The following is a 24,646-nucleotide window of genomic DNA, read 5'->3' as shown; positions in this document are numbered from 1 at the left end:
CTTTGGCGTGTAGGAATAGTGCAGCCACAAGAGTTGTTTTGTTATTTATATTGGCGTTTAATAAAACTCAGCCAGCGGTGAATGGGCTGCCCACTCTCCAATGGTAATTAATTCCCTATTTCAGTGACCCAATTGTGCTGGGATAGAGCAGTGGGACAGTCCCACTGCCCCAACCCGCCTTTGTGCAGCTACACAGCTCTCGTGCTTCAACAGCTATGGAAACTCATTCTTTTGATGTCATTCAATGAGTTTTCCTTGGGCATCTTCTAAACTTCAAGGACCCTTTTCTTTCTCAAACGCATGAAAAGCAGGACTAGCTTGACCACCTCTGTAGAATTTAATGATTTGGTGAAAGGGCCTTTTGGGGGGTTTGTGTAAGGAAAGAGAGAAAGAAAATTTGGCAGGCTGCTATCAAATGGGGCTGTCCAAGCCATTCAGCTCGTGGTGCACACGGGGCAGAGGAGCCATGCTTCCTTACACAGGGCACTGCCGTACCTCTCAGCCCTGGCATGCATGCACGTTTGCCATGAGCACGTAGCGTGCACCCTCGGCCCCAAAAACACCTCACCTTCAGGAAGACACTTTGGTCCCCCAAAGGGAAAAAACGTTTGAGTGCCCCAGAAGGCAACGTGTTGCTGCCGAGCCCAGGGCCTCGTGGCCTGGCAGCGCGTGGCCGTGGGGCGGCCACAGGAGTGTGCAAAACGGGCACGTGAAGGACACGGCCCTGCCCTGCCCAGCGCGGGCAGCCCCTTCTATGTCTTTATACATGCTCCCGAAAAAACCCCTCCGCAAGTCACAAACAATTCAGAATTCACTAAGAAAACACAGAGTGAACCATATGGCCGGGGTGGCTCGAGTTGGCTGCATTTTCCCCCAGACAAAGAAGGGATTGAGAGTTGAAGGAAAGGAGAAAAAAACCAACTTTCCGGCTGATGAAGCTGTTGTCTGGAGGCAATGATCCCAAATCTCAAGGCTTTATTCCAGGCCCCGACTGAGACGTGATATGTCATATGATTAGCATCTTTCATATTTACAAGAGCAGTGTGGGCTGCAGGGCTTTAGAGAAAGGCGAGAGAAAGAGGGGGCATATGCTGAAATGGATTTAGCATTTGAAAGAGAGAAAAGAGATCGGATAAATACACTTAAACGAGGATTTAGTTTTACTCCCGTTGCGTCCTAATGGATTGTTGATTGAGATTTTAGGGAGCGGGAGCCGAGGTGTCAGCATCCCTGCACGGCGCGGTGTGAGCCGCTCCCAGCGGCGGGCGGCGCCCCCTGGCGGCACGGCGGGGCTGGGACGCGCCGGGCGCGGCTGCTGCCGGCAAGGATTTCATAGAGCAAGGGCGTGCCATTTTCTCTGAAAACACGACCTGCGTTAGGTCCTTCTGTCTCTGCCGTGCTCTCGGCTTTGACTGATGTGTAAATACGCAAGGCGACACTTGTTCTTAACAATAGGCTGCTGTTCTTCAGGCTTGATGCAGATATAACAAAACACTAGAAATGCAATCAGGTACTTCATAAGCTTAGTGACTGATAATTAATACTAATATAATTGAAGGGATTTCAGATACCTTGCAGATGCTGTATTCCTTAGTTTTAGTCATTAAACAAGGGGCTGCCAAAACAGAAGAATCAGCACGGATACGAATAAGATTTCCCCACATTAATTTACAGCAGTGCTGGTTCATTTTTCATAGGCACACCATGTAATGCCAAAAATAAAACGTGCACATTTTATTTTTCCTTTTTCTTACTCTTTTCCTCTTCCTTCTTTTCCTCCAAGTAATTGTTAAGAATGTTGTTTAGCTGCTGCTCACACTGGCTCATGTGTTGCAATCCGTTTTCCCATCCTGAAAGCAACATTCAATAGGATAATTACATCTCACTTCACAGCATCCATCATTAGTCTGTGGCAGAGAGAACATTTATTTCCCAAAACATATTGAATGGCTACTATGCTTCTACTTGGAACACTGTTGTTCTTCAGAGTGCAGCCAGCTTCCTTTGATGCCAACCAAGCAGATAGAATAAAATTAGTATTTTGGCACTACTTCTTGTCGTGAATCCTTTACCTGTTCTTCTGAAGACTAAAAAATTCTGTAGTATCTGCTAAAGCGAGGCCCTTTCCATGCAAAGGGCAGACATATCTACAAAGACAGCACAGCAGGTGCTGGGGAGTTAGATTTAAACAGTTTACTGAAGATATTTTAGAAATTGGGACCTATTCTCCTTCTCCCTCCTCAAATTCAATGAGAATTGCTAAGGCTAAAGTTAAGATGAAACGTACTCAATGCTGTGAGGTACGAACTGTCCCGTTTCAAATTAAGTGAGAAACTATGAACTGTTTTTCCAAAGTATGCGTAGCACAGGGAAGTGAAAGATACAGAGAACTAAGGGGCTGTTCAGGCATTTTAAACACCTTCTGGCAAAGGTGCGAGGAGGTGAGAGAGGCACCATAAAGTTTTTTTGGTTTGGTTGTTTTTCAGCAGGATTAGCCTTGGAGTGTGTAAATACTTAGTCCCATTACTGGATAACAAAGATACTTAACATATAAAAGCAGTTTGCAGATAAAACAAGTGACTTTTTTTTGCTGGCAATCTACTTGCAATATGCAATATATGTAGGAAATATACTGTATTTTGTATGGTATGCATACTACACATTATGTAGAGTGTATACTGACTGCATAGTATATATACTGCTATATACATCACACTGTATTATTTTAAAATAGGAGCTACGTGTTTTTGAAAATAAAGGAAAAGGATGTAATACCTTTGCAGTGATTAATTACTCTTTCGTAGAGTCTGTTCTTACTTAAGCAGGCTAGATTTCCAACAATCAGCAAATGCCTCTTTGCCCTTGTTAGTGCAACATTCATTCTCTTTTCTGAGTCCGTGAATCCAGTTTGTTTTGTTCTTACACATGACAGAACAATGATTTCCTTCTCAGCTCCTTGGAATGCATCCACAGTGGACACCTGGACAGCCTTCATTGGAAAAGCCTCAGAGTGTACACTCCTAAGCAAGTTCTGTATCTGTAGACAAATGAATGTGGATGTTGATGAGTTATGCTGCTCTGTCAATTTTTTGTCTTGAGCAAAAGCTTTGAACAAGTCTGAGTCTACACAAGATGCAAACTAAGGAACTGCTAGCTACAGTAAAATATTATGGAATGAGCCTGCATTTGGTAAAACAGCAGTGTACTCAGTGTGGCAAACTGTGCTTGCACTTAGTAGTCACAGCAGCCCATGTCATGCCTTGAATGACTGAGTGGGATACAACTCCAGCCTTGCTATGCAGACCTCCCCATTATCTGTCCTTGTCATGCATATCAATCTGTAACAGCACCCAAATCATATATTAAAATTATCTATTGTTTAATTTTCCAAATTTTCTAAGCATGCAGGAGAAAGTGAATGGTTTTTGTTTGTTTGTTTTTAATTAAAAAAAAAAAAAAGTAAAGATTTGGACCAGAGGAATAAAACAGATGTTTTTAATTTTTTCGTTTTTAAACAAGAAAGATAGATTAAACTCTGGTTTACCTTTCATCACTTGTTTCTCACTTCTAGTTCACTATTCCTGGTTAAAATTGAGCCTATGTTAGAATAAATGCATACATTTAAAACTGTTCTACTGATGGTACATTGTACAAACCTTGCACATCTGTGATTTATAAAAAGTAATCACACCAACTGCAGATCCATCTATTCCACTTGCAATCAGAGACTGGATAAGCTTGACTGTAAAATGAACTTCCGCCATGTTATAAAAGCTGTTGTCTCTTTCAATCTGGAAATAGGGAAGATTTCTAATTTAGCTCTTATTAATAGCAGTTAAAATCCACTTTACTGCACAGTAAGAATGCAAGAAGAATGGAGGAAATCCTACACAATATTGCCTTTTTAAGTAAGAAATTTTGAGAAAACTTACTTGCTCCAGCCCATTAACACTATAAAAACATAGTGTTGGAAGCCAATCCAGTAAAGGACTTCTTTCCTTCTCGGAAACACCATCTATCAGGTTTCCTTCATAGAACAGCTCATTGGCTATGGCACTGATAGCAGGGTGGCATCGGTACTGTGTCCGCAGCAGTACTGTTTTATGTCCCTAAAGGATTATGATGTAGAACATGAACAGGGAGAAGAATTACTACCTACCTTACATACCTCAGTACTAGGTCAAACAAGAAATTAATAGGAACAATTCCTGTAGAAGCTGACTAAACCTTCACACTTGAACAAAAGTTAGAACAAATACAGTAGCCTCTACTTGTTCACATGGATTGAAACCTTCACAAAGAAATCAGAAGAAATAGTCTGTCATTGTTTCTCACTTTTGTTTTACATTTGTTATGTAATGTCTGTGCATTGTGCAAATCATATTTACAGAAACATGCAACAAAGTGGAATCTGCTTGATTGAAAAGCAGGCTGAAACACTGATTCTCTGACATCTAAATCAGAAGTCTCACAGTGGACTTAGAATTTTATCTTCCATCTTTAGAAAAGATGTGGTTAGCAGTACATACCATTAAGCAAAGCCGATCAAAGAGAGTCTGCTCCAGTCCTTTTTCGTGAACACTCTCAGACCCTTGAATAGTTGGTGGTAATTGTTTAGGATCTCCAACAAGGACTAGCTTTTCACACTGAAACCTAAATAAGAATGTTATAAAAAATAAAAGCTTTTAATAAAGGTTCTAAAAAAGGAAGTTAAACTATTTGTAATGAAACTGCAATCTCTTTTTATGGTGCGGGTTGCTTTCTATCAGGCTCCCTTCTCCATCACTCTTCCCCCCAAAGTTAAAATAACACGGTAACTCAAAAGTTTCTAACAGTAGGCCTCAATTTGTAATTGTATTTTACTTGTAAGGCGAGGCCTTAGAGTCTGTGTTCTTAAAAAGACATCCAAGTTTGGTAATTTAAAAATAAAGTTTGGTTTGCTAACTAAAAGTTACTTCTCAGCTGAAACACAGAAGGCTGATGGTACCTTGCAATAGGAAGGAGAGAAGCAGGTTCGGTCATCTGACTGCACTCATCCAGCACTACTACAGGAAACTTAAGAGTATTCAAGCAAGGGAATGGGCAGGCAGCGCAGGTCACTCCAACCACTTTTACCTTTGTTGTTAGTAAAGGAAAAAGTGATAGAGAAACATTATGGTCATTCAGCAGTCTCTTTGCAGTATATAACTATAACTCTGGCAATGGAATACACTTCAATGAACTTTCAGCTGTTCTACTACATGCTATGTCATACTCAGTCTCAAAAAATTAAACTCCAACTCCAGGTAAAATACACCATGTACACACAGAGGTGGATCCAAGGTTAACAGTTCTCATGCTTGGTGTGTTTCTATGTTAGAGCCACTCATAGATTCGTGGATTTTAAAGTCCAGAGCAGGTCTGGCACAGAAAGAGTTCAAATTACCTTCAAAACCCTTTTAGCCCCAGTAGCAAAAATGGCAGCAATGAATCACTGGGAACAAGCACAAAAAAACCACAACGCTCAGATCAGCTTTGTTACGATTGCTCTACAAGAAGCTCAAATCATCTGAGTCTGGAAATGAGGAAAAAAAGCAAATAACTGGAGATCAGAAGGTTTTCCTACAGGAAGCGGTACTTTTAAAATGTAAAGCTTTGTTGAAAAGTCACTTCAAAATATATTTGAAATGTTCGGACTTCATGGCAGCTGATTCTCAGTTCTAGGTTAACTAGATGTAGTTAATTCCTTACCTTTCACCTTTAAGACTATATAAATTTTACTCTTGAAGTGACATTGCAGACAAGCAACATTCAGTATTTTTTCTCTGCCTCTTTGTAGACTGTAGTGGTAATATTAAAAGAGACTGCATTAAATTCAAAATAGATTTCTATCTCATAATTTATCATTGAATAGGAGCTGAAAGTAAAACTCAAGTCACAAGCATGTAAGTCACTAGGCTATACTTGTAGAATCAGAGCTGTCCTACTCTGAACATTCATTTCAAAATTGAGATGCTTGGCAATCTCTCAGCATGAGAGAGGATTTCCAGTTCCCATTTGCTGGCCCTTTCAGTTAAGGCATACCAAAAGATTGCTTTTCCATCCCACCCAGTTGGACTGTACCTGTTGCAATGCAGTTTTATTGGTCCCCAGTTTATGTCGCTCAATGCTCTTCCGTACATATATTCTTTCAGCTGGAGCTAAATTTTCTTTCATGAGAGCAAGAAGTTCTTTTAACTGTTCATTTTCATTTCCTGAGCCAGCATGCAAACTTTAAGATTTCATAACATGCATTAAAATGACTAAAAATAACATTGTTTTCAGTGTTTAGTCAACACGCAATATACAAAAATAATTGTGCAACACAAGTGTTTTACAACAATTTATTAACCTATACCAGCTGAGATAAACTAATAAAATACTTGTTTTATAACAGACCTTCATCCTACCAGCTCAGACCCACTGCTCAAACCAAAGATGTATGTGCAGTAAGTGACTCCCCCAAGCTCTTACAGTTGATATCAGCATGGAGTAGAAGGGTGGAGAAAATTTTCTTTCTATGCTTTTTTTTTGTACCCTTGGTATTCTGTATACACCAAGGGATGGAAATTTTATCTTTGTTCACCTTGAACTGCACTTAATTCCCTCCACTGTTTTGAAAGCACTATGTAAATAGCTTAGTTTTAAATAGTCAGAAGACTGCATGCAGCAGAGAGAACTCGGGTAAGAAGTACAGTATTCACAAGCTGTTACTATTAATTCTCAGAGCATTAAATGTAGTACTTCCTCCTAGTTCTTATCACTACAACAATACATATATATCCCAAGTCTGTCTTTTTTGCTTTCCTCTTGTGTAAACTGCCAAATCTCTGTCGTTAATTTGTTGTAGATTGATTTCCATTTAAAAGCATTACCCCCATTCAGCAACAAGTCATGTGCCTAAATCAAGATAAAATTTATCTGCTGTGTGGGGGTAGGTGGAAAGAATAAGATAGTCATATTACAATCTCATTTTGAATGACTTCAGGATAGTTATTTCATAGCACGTGTGCTGCCCAGAACCATATAACTGGTCAGATCCCACAAGGATTCTTACCTATAGGGAAGAATTGCTTTGGCGATTTTCCTAATACTTCCCACTCTGATAAAATCCTCAAACCCAAGATCAAGTAGACTTCAAAGAAAAAGAGATTATACGCATTAGGAAAAGGTAGACATTAATTCTGAGACGATTTTTTTTGCTTGAAAAGACATCAGAACACTGAAGAATATAAACTTAAGCAACTTACCAAATAAAGTAACATGAACCACAAATCAAATAAATCGAAATCAGAACAAATCACACCTCATTGTGATTTGTCTCAAAAAATGCTCAATTCTTTTATGGTTCTCGATTTGTATTCAGACTTTCTCCCTTTATCTGTCTTAATCTCTTAACATTTTTTCTTTCCTTGGTATTTGGTGAAGCTTCCCAGGTCTGATCTTCCCCCTGCCACTGTTATTTCCTTAAGCTTCCTGAGCATTCCTAATTTCAGTCATTGGTGGATTCTAACAGTAAACGGGAAGACTGTGTGAGATTAGTCTCATATAAAATAGTACAGCTAGTCTTACATGGTCTCCTAGAATAGGCAGACTGTGCAAAGGAGCAGGAGTAAAGTTAAAGCTCTAATTGCAACATTTACAGGGAAAGCATGCAATCTTTCTGAGGTATTATACTGGAAATGCCAACATAATTATCAGTAACATTTAAATGCTTTGTTGTCTTTTGAACAACCATTTGTGAAAGAAATGAAGTTGTGAATAAGAAGTTCAGGGTAACCTACCACAGCAATATCCTGTCAACAGCAACATTAGTGGAAGAAGCAATCAGAAGTTTCCATGGAGCTAGCTCTGGATCCTCCTTAGCTTCACTCCTTTCGAAGAGCTGAACCAGGAACAAGATCACAACAGACAGCAAATAGCTCTTTCCAGCTCCAAAAACACCTGGTACGTTAGAAGAAAAAGCCAGAAGTTAAACATGAAGACTTTCTACAAATACTATAGGTATAGAAATACTAGAAATCAGCTATTCTAATAATTTTATCTTGTGAAAACATTGTGCTATAATTCCCATAAAAACATTGCTTGCACTTGCTTCAGTAGCTGAAAGTATCCAGGGGTAACCAGCTGGCTTACACTTTACTGCATGTGTTGTTTTGTTGTTGCTTCTTATTTGTACACATCCCTCATACACAATCAAAAATTAGAAAAAAATCATCATAATCTCAAATCACATTCTCATTAGATTAACGCACTAATAGCTTAACTAAATTTCAGGCAGTATAAAGGTAATCCATATGAAAACTATTACTATTGCTCATGCATTTATTTTGCCAGGATCCAAAAACTTACGGTAACTCCTTCTCAATACCAATTTGAAAAAAACATTAAAATAAAAGTTTTAATTAAGATGTTACTCATGCAGGCATGCATAACAAAAAGAGATAAAACAAGGATATAAGGAAATGCAGAACAAGGAAAAAATAGTAAGAACAATTGTATATAATAATTTAGCAAAGCTTATACATGACAACAAGTATTTTAATATGAAAAAAGAAGCAGAAGACAATTCTAAGTTAATAGAGATTTTGCTAGGAAAGATATCTATACATAGTGTAAAATACTGCAAAAAGGCAGGATGCAAATTCAAGGATCAGAAGCTCTATGTGGACAGAATAGGTTACAGTTCTAAGTCAAGGTCCCTATCAGAATGGCCTCTTGCAAGGAATGATTTTAAGGAAATGCATGAGCAAGGAGAGTACAGTGGTTAAAGAAGTGTTGAAAATGATATTCCATACGCAGAGGCAGTTGATTCAACACCTCTTTTTTAAAGATAAGTCAATGTTTACCCAGACTTAAGGATCTCTTTTTAAGTCTGTGTAGGACTGTAAATAAATGATTAATAGAAAGGCAGCAAGACTACTGTTTCATCACTGAGAGAATTTAGGGATGTTTCATCAATGCTGGTGTTGCATATCAACGAGCATTTTTGCAAAGAATAAAGCAAAATAGCAATTTTTGCAGTTATTTGCTATATACCATGTATGATTGTGATAGGAAAAATCTGACGTTCTTCCACAGCTTTCATATTTTCATGTGAGGTCATCATCTGAGCTATGTGAATCAGAGAGGTAGCTTGATCTGGATTCAATGAGAACGTCAGGATCATCTTTTCAGCTAGTTCCATTGCTACTTCAGCACTGACAGATCCATACATCTTTTTGTGTACCAGCCTCATGTCAGGTGGAATAAATTTTCTTTTGTTGATTCTCCTAGTAGGTTTTTCAGAATCAGGATTCCTGAGAAAAATACAACAGACAAAAGATGTGCTGTAACACTGCATACGTTATCAATTGCATCTCACTGTTATGACATTCTCTCGCCTGATGTCAAAATGCTGATGCTTTATAACTGTAGACATAAATAGAAGTTGCTGCCCTCTTCACCCTGGACTGTATATTCCTGTATTACCGCCTCTTATTACTTCTTAAGGGAAGCCTGTATCATACAATGTAGGCTTTTGGCTTTTATCCTACTTAGTGGAAGATTATACTTTCCTCTGACTTACTCAAGGCTGACAGAATTAAGAGTGGTAGAACCATGCAGTCAGAGGTAGCAGGGGTTCACGTAAGTACTTGCTTTATACTGTGAATCACAGAATCATATAAAGGTTGGAAAAGACCTCAAGGATCATCTTGTCCAACTGTCTATGTACCACCAGTATCGCCCACTAAACCATGTCCCTCAGTACTACATCAATGTGTTTCTCAAACACCTCCAGGGATGGGAACTCCACCACTACTCTGGGAGTCCACTTTTTAATGGAGTAAACTCAGTGTCATCATCCCCCCACCCCGTACCTATTTACATACGTAAATACATTACATTAACACTGAAACAGTTACTTACATTTTTAATAGATATGGCATTAGTGGTAAAGTAGATGGGCTGAAGTATTCCTCCATATTTCTTAATGATATAAGCTCACCACTGGCATTACAAGCGAGCAAAGCATGAACTGATGCTGAAAAGGCCACAGAAAAATAAAATTAAGAAAAAATGAAATAAGCCAAACTTTCAAATCAGGTAGAGAAATTAATTAGAAAACAGTAAATTAGTCCTGCTGTATTATTTATGATCACAAATTAAGTCAGGATGAAAAACTTGCTAAGGAAAAAATATATGAAACTATGATTTAATAACACTGAGATAATAAAGTTATGTATTACATTTCCCAGACACTGTGAAGCTTGTGAGATTCAGTCCTGCAATTCACATGCAGGGAACAAACAAAACCAAGCCTCCAATTACATTTGAAGTCCATGATTTTGATAGCAAGTATGCCACAAAAACATGTGTGCCATCCTACTTATTTTTATGAGTGTAATTCAGAATAAGTTTAATCTTAACATAGGCTCACAGAAATGTGCTTTACAGGAACTCTATAACAATTACATAGAAAACCTAAACAGGATTAATTTGTTGACTTAAAACACTCAATTAACCTGATTGAGTAGTATGAATAAAAACATCTCTTTGTGATCAAGCACACGATTTTCACACTGTATTCTAGCTCTAGAATGGCTGTGCATTATTATATAATGCATTTATCTCTTTATTTTTAATTAGTTTCATTCAATAGAAAAAATAAACGTTTTGCATCGCCTTTGGCAGCAAATTTGTTGCTCCTCTGTGAGATCTGTGGCAAGACACACACTGTTTCTCTGTACTTAAAGCCCATGCTCACTAACCTTACAAAATGCTTTATTGAGAGAATTTCGAGAGAATATTGAGAGAATTATAAAATGCTTATATTACAAAATGCTGGTGACAAAATATGAAAGAAATACCCCAAACAAAAATGTTAAAACCGAAATACAGGATAGTAGCAATTTACTTGAGAATATCTTGCTAAAAAAATATAGTAGTGGTTTAAAATTAAAAACTACACCAATACTATAATTTTGTTTGAAATATGATGATAGTAACATGAATTAGAGAGTAGTTTGGGGTTTTTTTCTGATTTTTTAATCATTATTTTTTTTCAGTTATTCCAGACTGCAGCAACAAATGCTCCAGGAAGAACACTGGGATGGCCAAATCACAGACTTAATACTCTTTTTATGTAAGTACAGATTTTATGTAGTGAATTGCTTGAGCTTTTTGCATAAGGACAGTAACAACACATACCTACCTGTTACCTCCACTCTCACAGCCAACATGCACTCTCTGTATTATCCTCATTTCCATCATCCACTCAGAGTTTACCAGTTACTTTGCAGCTTTCAATGCATTACGTATGGTATTCAAATTACAGATTAAAAAAAAATTACTGTGAATAAAGTCATACACTAAATTTGAGTTTCTCAATACAGTAGTTGAAAACAACAGTTATATTCCATATTTCTTACTTTTTTTAGAATAAAACTTACTATGTGAGTGCCAGTTTGAGGGGTAATAGCCTGTCAGTGGTAATAATTCTACTTCGTTATTATGGGTTGGTCCAAAGAAAGCACTACTTGCAATGAAAGTATCAAGGGAATCAAAATTCAAAGTCTTCGAAACAACCCAGATATCATCTGTGAAAACAATACAGAGATCTCATAAACTTCTAAATATCTAATATTTTAAAACAAAATGAAGTCAGATAAAAAAGCAAAACATCTACTAGGTTGTAAATTAAATGAGTGCTAACATGAAAGTGAGGGGTATTAGAATGTCCTAAACACTTTTTATTTGGGAACGGAACTAACATAACTTAAATTATCACTTTGTCAAGTCCTCCCTGTATAAAATTCATCGTAGTGGTATAGTTCTCTCCTTAATGCACTTAATGTCATGTAACTTCTGACAAATCCTAAGCATTATCAATTTTGACAGTATTCAGAGCAAATCACTTCATTATACTGAAGATCTAGTTAACTACTTGGTTTTCTCCCCTTTCAAAAGGGGCCCATATTGTAACCCACAAATGTCTGGCTTTCCTAGGCATACCTGCTGAGGCTAGGCCATACAGATTTACCTGTAACAAAAATGGCTTGCAAATTTTCTATTCACAAGTTTTGCTTTCACAGAGTATCAGAATTTAAAATAGCAAAAACCTGATCTGTTTGAATATTTTGGAGTCTGTGATAAAGCATTCACAAACATGTTAGTTTCTGCTTAACTTCTTTATGAAACATTCTATAGCAAAGTTAACAAACTAGGGAGATATCAGGCATTCTACAAGGAGATACATTTTCAAATTTCAATCTAAAAAGAAGTTCAAAAAGATACAACACAAACCTGAACACTGACTATTATCCTGATGCTTAAATTTTCCTTACCTTTGCTATAGAGAGAATAATGCTCCTTTCTGTTTAACTTGAGGTACAGTTTATTTTTGGAGTCACCACTGGATTCGGCATGCACATTCATAAATTTCTCAAGCTTACCACACCATCGTGTTCGAATTTCATAGCCTTTCCTGTTAAATTGTGATTGCCAGAAAAGATGTTTAATCACTTGGTACATTACAGGTTCATAGCCAAAATATAAGAAGATTCCACAGATAGGACCAAACTATACAGCACAGATTTTGGCTGTTCATCTTAGTAAGGCTTAAATATGTATATAGACTTCTGATATTCAGCTAAAATTGTTTCCCCTGCAATTTAACAGCATAGAAGAGCCTTAAATATAGCCTCTAACATTACATTTAGAACATGTATGTTATATCCAAACAGGTGTTTTTTCCCCCCTTTTAAAAATTAACAACCTAATATCCTGAATATATGTCTATTTTAAAAAGCATCACTAGGAAAAATAAGACAAAGTCTGTCCCAAATTCCCTTAAGAAAAATTAACAGAGAAATTCAGTTGCAACCATCATAAGTATTTTTGTTAAGCAATTGATAAAACTGCTGGTAAGCAGTTTTGATTCTAAATGAAAGGAGTACTGACCTGAAATGCCACTGCTGTGAGTAATAATCCTTCACTTATTTGGCTTCTACACAGAACTGCAACCTCTTTAAACACAGTGAACGTGTCTGCTAAACGTTACTATAATACCAAGTTAACAGCATTTTCATAGACCCTGCAATTCACATAGCACCCATGAAAGATGTATGCTACTTCAGAATACCTCACCAAAAGCTGGCATCCATCAAAAACAAAAATCTTTTGACTTTGGAGGTATGTCCCAATACTTTTTACATCATGAAGCACTACGCTCGGTCTGAATGTTTTTATTTGTGCAGGATTCACTTCTTCTATCCACTTGAAAAATGAACACCGCTCAGCTCTTGGGGCATCACAGGCATAGAATGCACGGCCCTAGGAAGGCAGGAGAGGGAGATCATCAGCACTTCTAATGAACAAATTAAAAAAGAAAAAAGACCATTTGACCAGTACTAGATGCTATATAAATAATCAGATAAACATCTGTTTTCAGCTTATTTAGCTGTAAAAAAATGAATGTGTTCCTAACACCTCTCAGTTTCTCAATCCATCTTGTATAATCACAGCTTACAGAAATCCAATATAACCTAAAAATTATAAAATCACGGCTTTTTCTCGCATACATAAAGCTTTTTATTATTACATCAGCAGTTCTGGACAAGAACAATTACAACTAATGATCTTAAAAGCGATCTCTGTAACACATCACTTTAACTTGTAATTATAATTCCTAGAAAATTGTGCTGGAATTGCTCACACAACACAGTCTATATGACAAACATGCCAAATTGCAAACAGACAAGGAATAAACAGCACCTTGTTTTGACCTTCTTTTTTAACCACAAGAAGCTTAGCAGGACGCGCGTGATCACAGTGTGGAACGCAGCTTTCTGTGCTCTCTCTTTGCTCATCTTTCAATGAGGTGTAAAATGATATATCCACTTTTGAAAGAGCGTTGTGTAATCTTTGCGACAACTCAAAAAGCATTATGTTTAAATGTTCTTGACACAGAAAGGAGAATAAAAGAGCAATTAATATAGCTTTAAAATGTTTACATGTACACAGCATTCAGATAAATGCATTTTCATTTGAAATTTTCAGTTCCGTATTTCAATCAAAATAATTAATCTGAGTTGTAAAAGAAAACACACTGCCTGCACAGTTTACATATTGCACACAAAATAAACTAGCTCTAACTGCCTTACTGGTGTATAATTCAAGTTTAATTTTCTATCTCCAAATGATGCAAACACTGTATAACTGTAGCTCAGAAGAAGGTTAGATAGGACTATAGACTGGTAAACAGGCACAGGGTTATATAGTTGCAAAGAACTGTAGTAGCCTTTCAGTTTGCCTTTACAGTTTTGAGTACAGACTGAATATATTTGAGGATATATGTGTGTATGTATATGCACATAAACAGATGTGTATGCATCCAAATTCTAATACGGTTATTCCAACAGATAATGCTGATTACATCTTTCCTTCTCAACATGCTTCTGTGAAGCTGCAGAAATACATGATGTAAAAAATGACAGCAATTTACACAGCGTGGTGTTAAGAGATACCTGTCAAAGCAGCTTTAAAAACCTGTTTGTAGTGAACATGAGACTGAAACTCAGTTGGTATGGCAATCTTTCTTTTAGGAAGAATAGCATGTTTTACTTTATCTGCATTAGGAAAAGACAACTCAGAAACTGTTATGTCCTGTAAATAAATAAATAGATAAATAAATAAATAGATAAATAAATAGATAAATATGTAAGTAAATAAATAGACAGACTGTTAAAAGCTTACAAAACCCTGTGTGAAACAAGTTTTCACAAATTGCTACTCTACGCATCTGTCAAAAACAGTCAGATTTTTCAGGGCATTGTTTTGCAAACAGAAGTTTCAAGATGAAGTTTTTCAAAAGCACAATACAAACCTACTTTAGGGCAAATGTTTACTTGTTAGCTGGAAGTACAGGAACATGTATTCAGGAGGAATAAATTAAATACAGTTGAAACTGCAGCATAGTGAGTTCAGATGCACGCTGAAGTTAAAATTTGTTCCTGGAAAAACAGCTTGCATTCTTAAGAACACAGGTTTGCTTTGTTTGTTTTTTTGTTTTGTTTTGTTTTCTATTTTCTCTAGCATTTTTTTTTCTTTTAAAGATAATCTATCAATCACAAGCAGCTGTGCTAACTGCTAACTCTGTAGGCCCTCACACAATGTTATAACTTGCTTTTCCATTATTAAAATTTATACAATATGAATGTTCATAAAAATGATGCTGACTTTACAATTAAGAAAAATAAACATTGAAAGCATGATCTTAGCAATAAGCAATGCAAAAATCCATTGTTACTGATTTATCATCTCCTCACCATCAACATTCAGACTAAAAAAAACATCTAAATCTGGCACCACGTGAACCAGGGAATTACCTTTATAAAGGTTTAGTCACACCACTTAAAAATTCCATTAGCAGCTGCTGTTATGTAGCAGGGCACCTCTTTTGTGTTACTACATACACAGAAACATTTCATCCTATCATACTGATAATACCTTGCAGGAAATCAGATAAATGAAGATGCTTTGTCCAGAAAAAAAAGTGTTTCTGTAAGTTAAACTGTATCTGCTTGAGTAGTTACACACCTGGACATCTCCTGTTACAGTGCGGCAGGTCAGGTGACTCAACACCTTTTGTGCTGGTTCAGTTAGAGGGGTCTGATTTAAGAGAAGAGAAAGTAACTTCCTCTTTGAAATCAAATCTTCATTGCTGCTATCTGCACAGCATTCACCAAGCATGCTCTTTGCTGTCAGGAGAGGTACAGAGCCAGGAGCATTGTTATTCACAGTGCTGCTCTGGCTCTCTCCTGTGTCACCCATCAGCATTCCAAGGACGTTCTCAGCATAGGTGTCATCAGTCACTTCCACATCATTGCTGTTTTGAGTTATCAAGTCACAATGAGCACTGTTTAGGTATTTTAGCCACTTGCTTTGTCTATGTTGTGAAGTCACATTTGAGAACACTGGGTGTAGAGATACCCTTTGTCTGTCTTCCATACACTCCCCAAACACAGAGGTTTCATAATTCCTGTCCTCAGGGTCAGAAGCACTCATAGGAAACACTGCTGGCTTGCTGCTTAAACTGACTATTGAAAAGCCACTGGATTGCTGGACCTCCTCACTGTCAGTTAGGAAAAAGTCTGTGCTGGGAATCTTCTCAGCAGCAGCAATAGTAACAAGTGGAGTTTGCATTTTAATTGTGGAGTTGCATTCCTCTGGACAGCTCTGTTTCTCCCATGCTGTAGAGCAAATACATCTTATAAACAACTTTCAGTACTTCCAGATGGCACATTAACTTTAAATGCACAAAGAACTAAGATAAAGAAATAATTCCAAGTACTTCCTTTTACAACCTATCTTGTAACTGACAAATTCTTTCTATTGCACCTGTACATTGCCATCCATCCTACATTTCCACATAAAATGAGAGATTTCAAATGTGATTTTTTTAATGTTTAAATTCATATATTCTGAACACATTTCTATAAGCACTTTATTTCTCTATAAGTAAAAGTAAGGTAGGAATTATTCAAATGGAATAACTGCTATGGAAGTTATATGTCTGATACTCTTGGTAGGACAGTGACAGTAGCTAAATGTTTAAAATCTCTTCCTTTTTCCAAAGGAAAATCACCCACAAAATTAATATTAATTAATATTAATCATTGTGGATAAAAAGATTGCTAGTACTGAAATCATCACTGTGGCTAAATACACAGTAAGAAGTGACAGTCAATTATAGGTGTCAATGTAATCAGTGAAAGTGGGTTAGGAGGCAGCTAGACATGGACTCAAACTAAAGCATGCAATTAAGTGAAAACACAAGTAAACATGAATTAGAAGCTTACAGCCTTTTTTCCCCTCTCCAAACAGGAAGGTAATTTTTCTTTATACAATTGGATCAGTATACTTAAGTTTCTTCCACGAGAATAAAAGGGGAAGAGTGGGGTGGGAAGAATGGAAAATGAGGCTATTTGAGGTAGTTTGGAAAAAATGAGAATGGAAAATTGTGCTTAGAAATCTGAAACACGCACAAATGAAGTGTATAAAACAAACCCTGTAGTTATACAGACATATCAGTATATTTCAGGGCTCAGATTTAGTTTTTATAGTGCAATTCACAATGCTTCAAAAATCATCATAGACTTTGTAGCAAAAACATTATAAACTGCAGTTATAAGCTATAATTACTTACTGAAAATGTTTTCTGAAAGTTCTGAACCACTTGGTAGGTTCCCGTGAATCAGCGTTTCCTGAATGTCTTGAACACCTTCCTTTCTTCCTGAAGCTGGACAAACTGAGGAATTCAATTGCACTGATGAAATCATCTACAGAATGAAGAATTAACATTTCAAGTGAATGACTAGAAAAAAAAAGTGGAAAAAAAAAGAAAAAAGCCTACCCTCAATTATAACTCTTTTATCACTATTCTCCCTCTTACCGTTCTGTGCAATTGAAAAGTCTCAGAGTCAAGATGAAAAAATAACAAAATAGACACGAAGTAGCTATCATGAACACACAGGAAGTAAAACCAAAAAGCTCTACAACAGACAGCCAAGTCACACCTTGTCAGGTTCCCATGAAGTACACCATGTTTCTCCCAAATCAGAATGTGATGGTGAGCTTGACACTATCCACGGTGCAACGTCAGAGCATGCATTCAATGCCAATGCTAGGGAAATAATGCAAAGGATAGAAGTGAAGCACAATAATTACTCAGATGCCAATGACTGCCATTCTACTGTTACTTACAAGAGTGATTTATTACTGAGTCCTTGATGTTAAACTTCTTTTGAAAATTCTCCTCTCTGATAAAATCCATATTGTCCTCATGAGGACTTCCTGAATCTGGGGACTGCATCAAAAAAGAATCAGTAAAATCTTGTTAGAAAGTAGTTTTTATCCTCCTTATAAATAACATATTTGTGCAAAGATTTAATTTCTAATTATAAAATAGTAAGTAACCTATTCTGGAATTGAAAAAAAAAGTATCAATTTTCTTCCATTATTTTCAATACTGAAATACATAAGCACATTAGGAAAATGTTTTATTTAAACACTGCACCTCATGTTTCTTTGCATCCATGAGGAGTAATAATAAACTCTCATAATCCAAGAAAGTTTTAATTCATGTTTTGAAACTCTCCAGCAGCTATAGACAAACTTTCAAATGCACCAAGAAACAATTTCTATAAAACCTCCTTGTCACTTCTCTTTCAAGGAATCTCTAGTATCACACACATTAACACGTTTTTAAATGAAACTGATCAGAGTGTCAAGAAAACCTAAGTTTTGTGTTCCAAATACATAATTCTGCAACGAGTAAAATTAATTACACTTAATCACAAAGTTTTAACCACAAAATATTACATTTGGTTCTTGCACTAAGGTTAGTAAGAATAACTCTGAAAAAAAAAATGTTTTACCTGTCTGAAGCCAGAAAAAATATAACTGCTTGGAAACGGAGGTGACAAAAATGTCTCAGCTACAAACTCCATACTGTCTGGGTACTGCTGCCATCCTAGCTGCGAGCAGGGAGCTCTCAACATTACCTCACTAGATGCTGATCCCTTTATTTGGTGCCCTTTAAACTCAACAGGCTATAGAATAGAACTGGAATTATTAACTGTAAATGAGTACTGTTCAGGAACTATGTACAGCCAACAAAGCACTTTTCATGACAAAAATAATCTCTTCAAAACTGTTGGGGAGGGAGGGAAACAACAGACTGTGCTTTTGAAGGTATCTGTATCTTGCTGATCTGCAACGAAGTTTTTGCACAAATCTGTGCCAACACAGTTGTGACATTCTGATATAGTGTGTTCAGTCTTATTTTCATATTGCAAAAGATAAGTTCAAAACTGTCAGCAGGAAATTTTGCACAGAAAAAAAAAAGTACTAAAATGTGGTCTGAGAAGCTGGGTAAATATTTATTAGAATTTACTGTAATGTGTTGAAAATACTAAACTTTTGGCTTGAACATTAACACTGTTCATCACACTTCAGTTTGAAAGAGAAATTGTACCTTTGACTGGCAGTCAGATGTCCTAGGGTCTCTTTGGCCCAGTGCTTTCAGTGGAATACACAGCTCAGTTTTCTGTAATAAATCAACCGTACAGTTAGGCTGCTATAAAAGCATTAAAAGCTAATTAGTTTAACAGTTTAATAACCTTTTAGGGTAAAAAGTTAATACATCTGAAGATTTTTCCAAAGGCCTCACATATTTATAAAAGAGAAGGTATTTCAAATTAAAGCCTTTTTACTTGAAGCCTGGAACAACCCACGGTAGCATTAAAAACTATGTTTGCTTCTCAAATGCAAAGGGAGAAGTAGAAAATTTTACCTATTCTTTTTTTCCTCTTTAGAAGGGATGGAAGGAAAAAGACTATGAATAGTATTTCACAGAAACTAGTGTGCATCATCAAGCATAAACAGACTGATAGTGCATTTCAATGCTAAAACTCCTAGGAAGCCCACACATTCCAAAAAATGATGAAAGGAAATAAAAAAAAAAAAGATGGTAAAATACAGTGGCAAAGTGCTAAAGTAAATAATTACTTGATGTAAAATATAACAAGACAAGTTGTACTAAGTACACTTTTAGCCTCCAGAACATTTATTAGAAATAAGGTCCGCAAGATGACATGTTTTGTTTACTATCAGCTTCTTAGCTGATACTACAAAGCAATTTCCACTTCAATCTCTATGGCTTCACAAACCAGGAACTGTATTCAAGAAGTTTGGTAAGAAATAAAAAATAAAAAGTTTATTTTGTAGCAACAGACATATGTAATCAAAAACTGGTTACCAAATTGCCAGAAGAATCAACGCATGAACATGAAGATGCCTGTATACTTTCTGAGTAAGGCATTTCTGTACACCCTTTTATAGCTACAAGACATGGAAAAGCATAATAAGATACAGCAGTCACTTTACATAAAACAAAACCTGAATAATTAATGATCTTGCACTCCTTACCCATGTAAATAACTGTACAGTTAACTGAATTAAATAAAACAGGGAAGTGGATTTGGAGGCCACATTTGTGCTTTAAAGGCTAAACGTTGTGGGATGTAGCCTTCATATGTGGGATGTAGCCTTCATAACATATTGCTATAAAGTACAACTTCTGAATATTAATTGTTCAGCAGGAGACATGGGAGTGCAGAAGTCAATCAGGTAGAATCAGACATGAAACAGAAACTGATCTAACCTTCATCTTTGATAAATGGTTCAAATGTCTCTTTAGAAGCCTCTTCTTCATGTAACACGCTATTATTTTCCTTCATCATTTGTAAGCTGTCTAGTGCTGTGCTACATTGAGACAAAGTTCTCAGAAGAGTGATACTGTTTACCAAATCGGGAAGATGCAATGATTTTTCAGCCATTGCCATGGACTTCAGGCAATCCATTTCTATTCTTTCACCTTTGCCAACTTCATAAGAGGCATTTGTGCTCTCTAGATTTTCAAGTTCTGTTTCATCCATTTCTGCTTCCTCTGAAGCTGAATGGCCTTTCCCTAAAGAACACATAGCACTTTGGGAAATAAAAGTATTTTCCTTACTTAAAACACCACATACATTTTGATGATCTTCTGTAACGCATTGGAATGAGCCACAGCAAGATTCAGAGTTTTGTGACAATGTCAGCACAGGACTACTCGGTTTGATACAATCACTTTCAGTTCCCCAGAAATTATCTAAATCAGTATCTGGGGATTTTGTGCATCCAAGCTGCATAACGTCTTCTTCAGTCTGTCTCTCTGTTGTAGCAATTATACTACAGGAAGCAATACGTGAAATATTTTCAGTTTCATCACACATTCCAGTCTTAGGGTGACATTTAACATTTATGCCCCCAGGAAAAAGATCAAAGTGCTTGCTTTTTGTTCCTGATATGCCATTAATGCTACGTGCTGCACAACCACCAAGATCCCTCTTATTGTTCATGGCTTCAATACTTATTAGACTTTCATTTATCTCTTTTATGTTGTTTCTACCATCCAAAAGCTTCACCTCAATTTTGGTACAGTTTGAAGAGTTTTCCACAGTTCTCTCTGCATCTGCAACTTTGTCACAGAAGTGTGAAGGCATTTTCACAGTACAGTGATTGCCATCGGTTTCTACATCAAATGCTGAATGCTTTTTACAGTGTGTCATCACTTTGGAGCAAGAATTAAGTCTCAATGCAGTGCCTTGTGCTACATCTTCTCCCTCTAAGCAACCTGCACTTCTTGAAAGCATGTCTTCTTCGGTGAGCTCTTTCGTATCTCTTTCACAGTGGTCTCCGTTGTCCATATCACAAAAATCAAAAGCTCCCAACAGGTCAAAGTTAACCTCCATCACCTGTTCATCTGGACTACGTTCTCTGCTACGTGTACTTAACCCCTCCTTCACAATTCCATTTTCAGTCAATGTTACATCCTCAGAGAGCTCTAAGCTGCTAGACACTCTTTCTGAGCTTTGTCTCAACTGAAGGTCACTTTGCGACTTGATCAATGAATTACCCTGAAGACCATTAATTGCCAAATGCTCTCTGCATCTGGACATATGTGTTTCAAAGGTGACTGGACTTGCTGAGCAAGAAGAGACAAACTGGTTGTCACTCATTCTGCTTATGGTTGATTCAGATAGTAAAGAACTATTTGTCTTGCAGGGATCTTGTAAATCTTGGCTTAAACTATTAGCCTTTTTGTCATGTCTTTGTCCTGTGATTTCTTTATCACATGGTTCAGATGAACTTAGAATCATTTCAACATTCTGTTCCTTTTTATCATATATTATTTCCTTTGTAAAAGGCAAGTGCTGAATATTTTGAGCAAGTCTTTTGTCAGAGTCAACAGAAAAGGTTGTGCTTTTTAGGTTATACAAACTACTTACATTTTCCAGTGCTTGAAATTTAGGACATTCTGTGACTTCAGATGTTGCTTGCTCTCTGCAGATTTGTGTTGTTTTAGACTTCAAAAGAGCTATGATCTGTGCTGTGCTTCTGATATTCTGTGACACTGCCCCATGACCAGCTGACCAACTACTAGATTTGATGTGCCCAGTAATTAGAGGAGATTCTGGCTTAACGGTGGACTGATCAGAATTTTTCTTCTCTGTTTCATTACACGTATGAAGAAATGGAAGTGAAACCACTGAGGAGGGTGTCGCATGATCTCTACTATTTATACCTCCATCTTCATGCAAGTCTGTAGATAGATTTATTTCTGAATTCTTCTTGTAAACAGTAGAAAATAAGGGAGAGGTAATATAAAACTTGGATGGAAAAGTATCCTGACTCCGCTCAGATATAGGCAATATTGCCATTCTTTCTTCACCGTCTGCTGCTGGTACTTTCTTTTCAACCTGACGTGGCCCTTGGAAACCCTACAAGAAGAAGAATTTAAAGTTAATTCTACTCAGAAATCAACTTCATATTTCATAACCAAAAGATGAAAATTGAGTTCAATCCATAAAATATATTCATAGAATCAAAAGGGTTGGAAGAGTCCTCTGGAGATCATCAAATCCAATCCCACTCTAAAGCAGGTTCCCTACAGGAAGTTGCATAGGAAAGCATCCAGGTAAGTCTTGAATTGAACAGCTCCAGAGAAGAAGACTCCATACCCCCCTCCAGGCAGCCTGCTGCCGTGCTCTATCACCCTCACAATAAAGATTTTCCTCAGGTTCAGAGGGAACTTTCTGTTTTGCAGTTTGCACCCATTACCCCTTGTTCTGTCTCTGAGCACCACCATGAAGAGCCTGGCCCCATCCACCTGACTCATGCATCTAGAAATTTATAACCAGTGTTAAGATCTCCCTCTCACTCTTCTCCAACTATAAACTTTCTTGGTTGATTCCGATAAAATAGCACATGTATAACAATTCCACAATTATATAAAAATAATCACAATCCTTGCAATTTTCACAGCAGCGTTAACAATAATAATCCTAATAAACTAAACAACTTTGGAAAAAAATAGCTACTAGTAACATGATTTGACTTACATTTCCAAAAAAAGGTAGGAAGACATTATCTATAAATTCACTATTCCATTTAAAAGCACTCTTCATGTTTTAAAATGTACGTTAACGTCAAACAATTTTTGAAAGAGACATACTGTAAACTTCCTCTTTAAGCCAACAGACAGATGCCTTGAATGTAGAACTCCAGGCTTTACACCACATCTATTCACTTCTACTATTTCAGCTTTCCTTGGTTGATCTTCACAAGATTTTTCATTCATTTTTGCTTCTTCAACAGTAATCAGATATCGTTCACTTTCTAAATTATCTCCAGAATTCACCTAGGAAAAGAGAAAGCAGCAGTGCGTACATAATTGTGCTACTTAAGAAACTGCAGATCTTCTAAGTGTTGTATACACTCAAATGAAAAATTTTTAGAAATGTAACATTTTATACCCAGCACATCACAACCATTATATAAGTAGTCAGATTAATAATGGAAAACATTAGCACCTATTTATGCTCATTGAATACATTACTATGATACACTGCTTTTACCCAGCAAATGTAATTCCATGAACCCTCTACATTGTCTCTGGAAAAGCAATAGTAAGTTTTATCAGCAATTGGAAGCATTTTTAGTTTTCCATTATTTGCATTACAACTGTCATCATGCTGGGAAAAAAGCACTGCCTTAACCACAAAATGAACAGGAGCCTCCTGAAACACAAACCACGATAATAAGCATAAAAATCAAGCGCCAAATAAAATATACCTGGGATTTTACAAACATACTCTCCAAATATTGTCCTTTATCATCAAGCAAGATTGCCTGCAAGGAAGAAAAAGGAATTAAAAAAACAACAAGACAAACAATTCTACTTCACAGATCAGCTAACTGGCCACTGACTGCCCAGCAGATGACATTAAATCTAAAGGTGCTCACCTTATTTTCTCCAGGTCTAATCCTCAGAATTCCATCCTGCCATGTTTTCGATTTTTTCATTTTTTGGTGAGTGTATAACACCTAATTTGAAAGGGTGAAATGTTGAAAGAATCATCAATGAAAAAAAAGCTTAAATAACGCAGCAGTGTCATTTAGTTGATTTTTACTTGGTGGCACACTGTTTAAAGACTTACAGTAAATTCTTGAGAAGCCATTGCTTTGTCAGAAGGGTCCTTCAGTGGCTTATTTCACAAATGCTTCATGCATCCTGCGGGACAGGGAAAGGTGCAGAATGAAACTCTGTTGTGAAGGAAATGTACAGGCAGAAAAACTGACATCCGTTCATTTTTAGTCTTCCATTGAAGGCTAACTACAAGGCAAGGAAGTAACAGCAGAACAGAGTTGACGCAGGCGTTTTAAATACGTAATTCGGTAATCATCTAACACTAAGATGAAGGGCAACATAAAATAAAGTGACGTTTTAATAAATGACAAATAATATTGAAGTTTCTGAGGAACTCACTCCTTTTTCATGAATGGTGGACAACACTGACAACTCCATTGAACATACTGCAATTCAAAGCCAACTTATTTATCTACATGTTCATACCAAACAAACAAGCAAACAAGCAAGAAAGAAAAGCAATCTCCAACAGAAGAATCCCGTCTCCAGTGCGTGAACTGGCCGTGCAGCCGCACCCCCTACGTGCTGACAGTGACAGCTCAGCAACAGCCACCC

General features: G+C 36.8%; 1 protein-coding gene across 1 annotated transcript; it reads right to left on the bottom strand.

Annotated features, from left to right (window-relative positions):
- Window positions 1-1,653: 1,653 nt before the first annotated feature.
- ZGRF1 (zinc finger GRF-type containing 1) lies at window positions 1,654-24,198 on the bottom strand. Its single transcript, XM_065736855.1, has 28 exons — window positions 24,102-24,198; window positions 23,908-23,988; window positions 23,737-23,793; window positions 23,117-23,302; window positions 20,225-22,382; window positions 19,820-19,902; window positions 19,037-19,108; window positions 18,438-18,611; window positions 17,764-17,866; window positions 17,577-17,683; window positions 17,207-17,339; window positions 15,598-16,250; window positions 14,526-14,664; window positions 13,774-13,958; window positions 13,142-13,332; window positions 12,345-12,484; window positions 11,451-11,597; window positions 9,928-10,042; window positions 9,058-9,317; window positions 7,803-7,962; window positions 7,076-7,153; window positions 6,103-6,250; window positions 4,988-5,115; window positions 4,530-4,653; window positions 3,933-4,109; window positions 3,657-3,791; window positions 2,776-3,037; window positions 1,654-1,850 (listed from the first exon to the last, which is right to left on the bottom strand). Exons 1-28 carry the CDS (start codon window positions 24,120-24,122, stop codon window positions 1,735-1,737), a joined length of 6,333 nt encoding a protein of 2,110 aa, XP_065592927.1. The 5' UTR covers window positions 24,123-24,198; the 3' UTR covers window positions 1,654-1,734.
- Window positions 24,199-24,646: the final 448 nt, after the last annotated feature.

This window comes from Cyrtonyx montezumae, unplaced genomic scaffold, assembly GCF_038088225.1.
Source record: "Cyrtonyx montezumae isolate F1298 unplaced genomic scaffold, pur_monq_1.0 scaffold_2, whole genome shotgun sequence".
Lineage (NCBI taxonomy): Eukaryota > Metazoa > Chordata > Aves > Galliformes > Odontophoridae > Cyrtonyx > Cyrtonyx montezumae.
Note: the sequence above shows the minus strand (reverse complement) of the source record. Positions and strands in the feature narration are given on the sequence as shown.

Bases quoted from the DNA above. Each gene is read 5' to 3' on its own strand.
- ZGRF1 (XM_065736855.1), bottom strand. From the start codon at position 24,122: ATGGCTTCTCAAGAATTTACT. The intron at 9,318-9,927 runs GTAAGTAACTGT...TATTTTTCTCAG, and splicing joins ATGCCATATCTATTAAAAAT to GAATCCTGATTCTGAAAAAC. The intron at 6,251-7,075 runs GTAAGAATCCTT...GAAATCTTAAAG, and splicing joins AAAGCAATTCTTCCCTATAG to TTTGCATGCTGGCTCAGGAA.